General features: G+C 49.3%; 1 protein-coding gene across 1 annotated transcript; it reads left to right on the forward strand.

Annotated features, from left to right (window-relative positions):
* The first annotated feature begins 1,477 nt into the window (after positions 1-1,477).
* Positions 1,478-5,940, forward strand: LOC123427277 (cytokinin dehydrogenase 8-like). Its single transcript, XM_045111284.1, has 5 exons — positions 1,478-2,332; positions 2,492-2,619; positions 2,714-2,965; positions 3,090-3,352; positions 5,264-5,940. Exons 1-5 carry the CDS (start codon positions 1,747-1,749, stop codon positions 5,610-5,612), a joined length of 1,578 nt encoding a protein of 525 aa, XP_044967219.1. The 5' UTR covers positions 1,478-1,746; the 3' UTR covers positions 5,613-5,940.
* The last annotated feature ends 969 nt before the right edge of the window (positions 5,941-6,909 follow it).

Below are 6,909 nucleotides of genomic sequence, written 5' to 3' on the forward strand. Positions count from 1 at the left end.
ATTTTTCACACGTAATTGTTCGTTGCCCAACGCGCTGAACCTAACGCACAAAATATCAAATGCGTGATGCAGTTTTCCGTAGCATGTTGTACATTTTATGCGCTTGTTTATCGCTTGAGGAATTATAACACGATTGTGCTTTATATAGCAGAAATTGCGTTTGGAGCTTGGCCTCCATAAAGGCTTTTAAATTTGAAAAACAAATTTCATGAAAATTCATGTTTTCATATTTCAAAATATTCTAAAAAAATACAGAAATAAACGAGGAGTAACACACATGTGTGTAAGTGTAAATTTTCAGAAAAAAATACATTGAAATGAGGGCTATAAAAAAGATGAATCTAAGGCTTTTGAACACATTACACAATGTATCGTTCCAGACCATGAATTTATCAGATTGTATTTTAAATTATTTCATTCTAAAATTTTACATACATATACACAACATCCTTCTTTACTTGTATATATTTTTAGACTTTTTTAAAACCCAAAAGATTAAATTTTAAATTGTTCAAATAATTCTAGTCTTCATGCAGGCCGAGCTCCAAACGTCCGTTCTCATTATAGAGCCGTTTGCCCGTTTTATTCAACGCGCGTCTTATTTAGCGCATGCGTTGGGAGATGCTCACGGCAGGCGACGCAAGTGACGTTCCGTATCGGACGCGTGGGTTGGTACTTCGCCTCAGACGCCGGCGGCGAGTGCATGCACGTAAGGTGTACTAGGTGGGTGTCGCTGCCAGCAGTGTGGAGCACAAGTACGCCACGGACGCACGGGGTGCGCGCCGGCGCCAGGCAGGCCGCAGTGGAGAAGCGCCGCTGCTGACACGCACGGTCGCCCGCTCTCTTGCTCGTTGAAGTTTCTGCCCGCACGGCGTCGCTCGCCAGAGAGCGAAGCCAAGACGGGTCATTCATTCCACAGTGCCGGTCAAAACGGTCGCTGGCAAGTAGTAATGCCGTCTAAGCGTCAGCCACAGTGACCACCGAGGTGGATCGGTGCTCTCGTAGCCATCGTCCAGAAGACGACTGACAGCTACGTGCCGTGCTGCATACATATAGATACTCTACAGATCCTTTTAATAGAAAAAGTACATGGGTTTCTGTAGTTTTATAAAATATGTACAGGGTCTGTTTTCAAAGACATGGACCGAACAAACCACATCGTACGCTTCTGCAATCCAGTAGCAATACGAGCTGAGTGCTCTTTTTTAAGTGGAGTAAGTTGCTTCCTTGCCCAAGGTTTAGTAGTAGTAGCTAGCAATCCTCTTGGGAGAAATGCGATCGATGAGTGGAACGGAGGGAGGGAGGCAGGGCCGGGCCCTCGTGGATCCGCCGTACCCCAGCTTGGGGTTTCCATTAGATTCTCTGGCGGCCCGACCGCGTCACGGCACCGCTTACGACCGACGACAGAGACCGGCTGCTCTCCTCTCCTCTCCTCTCCTCTCCCTCCGCTTGTATATATCCGCGAGCTGTCTCGCGGTCTCGCCTCGCTCCTCCTCCCTCCCGTCCCTTTTCCATTCCATCGATCCACAGTTCTTGTGGGAACCCAAGGATCCATCCAGACAGAGACGCCCCCGACCGAGGCAGCAATCACCAAACAGCTAGCGCGAGCGAGGGTGCACGACGACAACACATTCAACTGCCTCCCACTTCCATCGGCCTCGTCCAGCGAGGAGCGCCATTTGGTCCTGTCCAAGCGCGGGCTAGACGGCTAGACGCTCGATACACGGAGCTGACTGGCCGAGAACCATGGACCTCAAGGCGCTGTACATGTACGCCGCCGTCCTAGCCCTGCTCCTCTGCTCCGCGGCGACCTTCATCCAGAGCCCCACCGACGTGTTCGGACCGGTGGCGCTCCTCGAGCCAACCCCGTCCTCGGCGCGCGACTTCGGCGCCATCGTCTCCGACGCGCCCTTCGCGGTCCTTCGGCCGGAGTCCACCGCCGACATCGCGCTCCTCCTGACCGCCCTGTCGACGGCGCCGCCGCACCCGAGGGCGACCGTGGCCGCGCGCGGCGTCGGGCACTCGCTCCAGGGCCAGGCCCAGGCGCGCGACGGCATTGTGGTGGAGACGCGTTCCCTGCCACGCACCGTGGTGGTGGTGGCGGCGCGGGCGAGCGGCGAGGCCACCGCGCACGCGTACGCGGACGTGGGCGCCGGCGCTCTGTGGGTGGAGGTGCTGGAGGAGTGCCTGAAGGCCGGCCTGGCGCCGCTGTCCTGGACGGACTACCTGTACCTCACCGTGGGCGGGACGCTGTCCAATGCCGGCATCAGCGGCCAGGCGTTCAAGCATGGCCCGCAGATCAGCAACGTCCTGCAACTCCAAGTCGTCACAGGTATGCAGTACTCCACGCCCACCGCGCACATGCAGCCTACTGTCAATTTCTTCTTCTCATAAACCCTTTCTCTGTTTGATCTGTAAGAAAAAGAAAGAGAGCACTGAACCTGTAAATTTCTGCAGTAATTTACCCCTTTTCCCATGCTCTTGGCTGCAGGGAGTGGGGAGATCGTGACATGCTCACGCACCAAGACCCCGGACCTTTTCTTCGCAGTTCTTGGCGGGCTTGGCCAGTTTGGCATCATCACCAGGGCAAGAATTCTCCTCCAAGAAGCTCCTCCAAAGGTAAATGCATGGCTCGTACCAATCGCCTCATGCCCTCTTTTTTTACTTCCATTGTTCTTACTTCTTACCATCCTGAATTCCTGATGACGATCAGGTGAGATGGGTGAGGGCCTTCTACGACAGCTTCGAGACATTCACCAAGGACCAAGAGCTCCTGATCTCAATGCCGGAGCAGGTGGACTACGTGGAGGGATTCATGGTTCTGAATGAGCACTCCATCCACAGCTCGTCCATCGCCTTCCCCGCTCGCATCGATTTCAGCCCAGACTTCGGCTCCGAGGGAAAGAAGAAGGTCTACTACTGCATAGAGTTTGCAGTGCATGACTTCGGCTTCAGTGTAGATCATGTCAGTCTCCTGATTTCACACCGAATTTCCAATTAAACACAAGATAACGTCTTCAACAGCAACAGAAAAGGACCGCTGAATAGTGACCAGCTAGTCTTCTTGTGGTCTTAAAAAAACTGTGCAGGTTGTGGAGCTGGTCTCAGGGAAGATGAGCCACATGAGGCCTCACATATACAGCGTGGGGGTGTCCTACTTTGATTTCCTAAACAGGGTGAGGATGGAGGAGGAGAGCCTGAGGAGCCTGGGGCTCTGGGACGTGCCTCACCCCTGGCTCAACATGTTCGTGCCAAGGCATGGTATCAGACAGCTCAAAGACCTGCTCATGGACACCGTCTTGGCAGGAGACTTCCAGGGGGCCATCCTTGTCTACCCCCTCCTCACTGACAAGTAAGCACATCTATCTATCCTCCTCTGCCAAAAGTATAGATATCATCTCCATTTCCTGTTCCAAATTAGTGTTAGCCCACGACATCTTAGCCATCAGTAAAGCTGCCGCCGGGTAGCTAGTAGCCAAAGGCTTTACTAATAAACTCACCTCAAAGATAATAAAGCCTAAAGCCATCCCTTTCGCAATATTTGCGAGATTTTTCCGGTGCAGAAAATCATTCGATGATGTGGCGCGATCGCCTTTCTACGCACATAATTAGTGTCAAAGTGCTGTTATGTTTGTGGCTTTTGGTCGGTCTTTTTTTTTCTCCTACTCGGCGATCGTGGTTATCCTCTCCAGAAACGCCTTGCCAACCAAACGGACGGCATGCTTGGCCTAATCGTGACAACTGACAGAGCCATGACATCTCGCTACAGCAGCCGAGAGACGCAAGCCCCGTAGCGGTCGCCTCCGGCACCGGATCATGCACTTTCCCTCGCTGCATTTGCCAGTCAATTGTCAAATAGGAGTATTACAGTGAAACTAGTGAGCTAGGCTGCCCTTTTCCTCCTCCGAGGGTGCAACTTGCAAGCCTACAGAAGTTCACCGTTCACCAGCTCTGCTTCGCGTGCTACTGTCACCCACCTCTTGCAGAAAGATTACGCTGGGACTGGCCTGGTAATAGTAACCAAGAAGGCGGAAATTGCTTTTGAAGGCCGAGCTTCGTAAAGGCGTTCAAATGCAAAATTCATATTTTTTATATTTTAAAATATTCTAGAAAAATACAGAGATAGGTGAGGGCATAGCACACATGTGGGTAAATTTTTAGAAAAAATACATTAAAATAAGGCATGTACAAACAAGATAAATCTGAGGCTTTTTACACATGATATTATTCATTGTTTCATGTCATGAATTTTTCTTTTTTACAGATCGTATTTTCAAGGTATTTTATCTTAAAAATTTACACACATACACGTAACATTCTTCTTTACTTGCATAAGTTTTTCAGATTTTTTTCAAAACAGAAAAAAATTGAAATTTGAATTTTTCAAAATTTTCGAACTGCAGCGTGCTCGGCCACCAAACGTCCGTTCGCCCAAGAAGGGCCCTTAACAGTATGGAAACCATCACAGACTGTAGTATTATTACTTTAATCCGAGGCAAATCAATACGTGCAGTTGAGGACATTTTTTGATAGGTTTGCATGCATGGCACTCCTATCCCTTGCGGCTGTAGCAGACTACCTAGCTAGCCGCACTGTGAAATGATACTGTCTTCAAGTGCTCTAGCATCTCGCAAGTTGCTTCCAGCAACAGTGCACACCTATGGCGGCTACGGTCTGTTGCCTGTCCCCCTTCCCCTTCCCGGTCCCGGTCCCGGTCCAACCCTTTCTTCTCCCCGCCTTGACGCTCCTGCCTGTCTCATATACTACTGTACAGGCGTACAGCGATGGCCCTGTAGTACAGTTACTTTGGCGTACAGTTCTGTACAGTCACACAGGCACGAGTGAGTGATTTAACTTTTGTTCGCATGTGTCATGTGGTCACTTGAAACGCCACAACTCTGCTCGCGAGGCCCAGAACCCCAGATTTGCAGATCCACGAGCGCAACCGCGCCCTGTCAGTTTGGCAGGCAATCAATTACGAGTAGGTTCTCCGAACCCAAAATCCTCTGAACCTGACATGATCCGGGTGATGAAGAGATGTCTCGCCTCTCCTCGACAGCAAATCTGCAATGCCCCAGTATCAGCACGGGGCTGCACTATGCCAGTGCACTTTACTTGCCACTCTGGGAAGTTTTTTCACGTTCCATTTCCATCCATTTAACCAAATCAAACACGGATGAACGACCGAATGCACTGAGCCGATCATTGTGTGAAGTGCTGCTTGTGGGTGTCATTAACCTTGTTTTTTTTTTTTTTTGGTCAGGTGGGACAGGAACACGTCGGCGGTCATCCCGTCGGCGCCGGACGGCGTGATGTACATCTTCAGCGTGCTCCGGTCGGCCGACCCGTCGCGGTGCGGCCGCGGCTGCGTCGAGGAGATGCTGGAGCAGCACCGCCTGGTGGCCGACGAGGCGTGCCGGGTCGGCGGCGGCGGCGGCGGCATCGGCGCCAAGCAGTACCTTGCCCGGCAGCCCACGCAGGCGCATTGGCGCAACCATTTCGGGCCCAGCTGGGACCGCTTCCAGGCCCGCAAGGCCCGCTACGACCCGGTGCGCGTGCTTGGGCCTGGCCAAGGCATTTTTCCCTGGGCGGATTCTGCGAGCTCGATGTGATAGCTCGCGTAGAAGACATAGACTCGTAGAAACGGAAAATTTCAGCATGGTTAATTGGTAGGTGTCCTTTCTTGTAGGGAAATTGGTAGAGTTCGTTCTTTCCTTTTTTTCTTTCGTTATATTTTTATGATGTGTTTAGCTGTAGCTGGTAAGTGGGGACGCCCAGATCATTTGGTAAGACCAGAGTATCTCGTCTCACCCTATCGTATCATTACGCTCTGAGCTGGTCGTTAGTTAAGGCCCACGGAGAATGGGACATTTGTCTGATTTGACATGCCATCACTTGATGTGAAAGTTCTCCATGCCATCACATAGTATTATTGCCATATACGCATGCTGTTTGATGCCCCCTGTGTGCTTCGAAGAGGCCACAGAAGCTGCCGTCCCGGTTCCGAAGACCGCCACCAATATCGTTTTGCCACGCTCGGCGATGCCCGTTGTCAGCTGATGGGGGCAGCTTTGTTAGCTGGCTGTCGTCGTTATCTATAAAGCAAACCTGGGTCTGGATGTGTTCCAGCAGACAGATCTTATTTCTACAAATGATGTGGTGTTGCAATAATGGATAAGAGAGAAAATTCTACAAAATAATTACAGTTTTTATTATCGAGATTCTACAGTAAATACATTAAGTGGTAATATGGTACTAGTGTGTGACATTATGCAATGTGAATTCAGTAACTAAAGTAACTACACGATGCCCCACGCATTGCGGCAGGATCCTTGTTAAAAATGTATGAATAAGTGGTACTCCCTCCATTCCTAAATATAAGACCTTTTAGAGATTTCACTATGAACTACATACGGATGTATGTAGTCATATTTTAGGATGTAAATTCACTCATTTTGCTCCGTATCTAGTCTATAGTGAAATCTTTAAAAGGTCTTATATTAAGGAACGGAGGGAGTAGAAGATTATAATAAAAGCAAAAACAAATATAAATCTTTTTTACATGACTTAATTTCCTGAAAAAAATGCATAAGGTGGTATGTTTTGTATGAAGAGATAAAAAAATAACTTATGACTTCATGCATAACTTGATGATGTGACATCGTTGCATGAAGAGGAAAATTAGCCAGTGGGCTGTAGCTATTTAAGAATAGAGGATACTCCCTCCGTTTCTAAATATAAGTCTTTTTAGAGATTTTACCACGAACTATATACGGATGTATATAGCATATTTTATAGTCTAGATTCATTTATTTTGCTTTGTATGTAGCCTGTCGTGAAATTTCTTTACAGACTTATATTTAGGATCGGAGGGAGTATCATGCATTACGCACTCTGATACATGTTGAA

The sequence above is a fragment of the Hordeum vulgare genome, chromosome 2H, assembly GCF_904849725.1.
Source record: "Hordeum vulgare subsp. vulgare chromosome 2H, MorexV3_pseudomolecules_assembly, whole genome shotgun sequence".
NCBI classification, from domain to species: Eukaryota; Viridiplantae; Streptophyta; class Magnoliopsida; order Poales; family Poaceae; genus Hordeum; species Hordeum vulgare.

Excerpts from the sequence above, each read along its gene's own strand:
- LOC123427277 (XM_045111284.1), top strand. The coding sequence starts at position 1,747 with ATGGACCTCAAGGCGCTGTACATGTACGCCGCCGTCCTAGCCCTGCTC. Across the intron at positions 2,966-3,089 it reads TCGGCTTCAGTGTAGATCAT|GTTGTGGAGCTGGTCTCAGG; the intron begins GTCAGTCTCCTG and ends AAAACTGTGCAG. Across the intron at positions 3,353-5,263 it reads TACCCCCTCCTCACTGACAA|GTGGGACAGGAACACGTCGG; the intron begins GTAAGCACATCT and ends TTTTTTGGTCAG.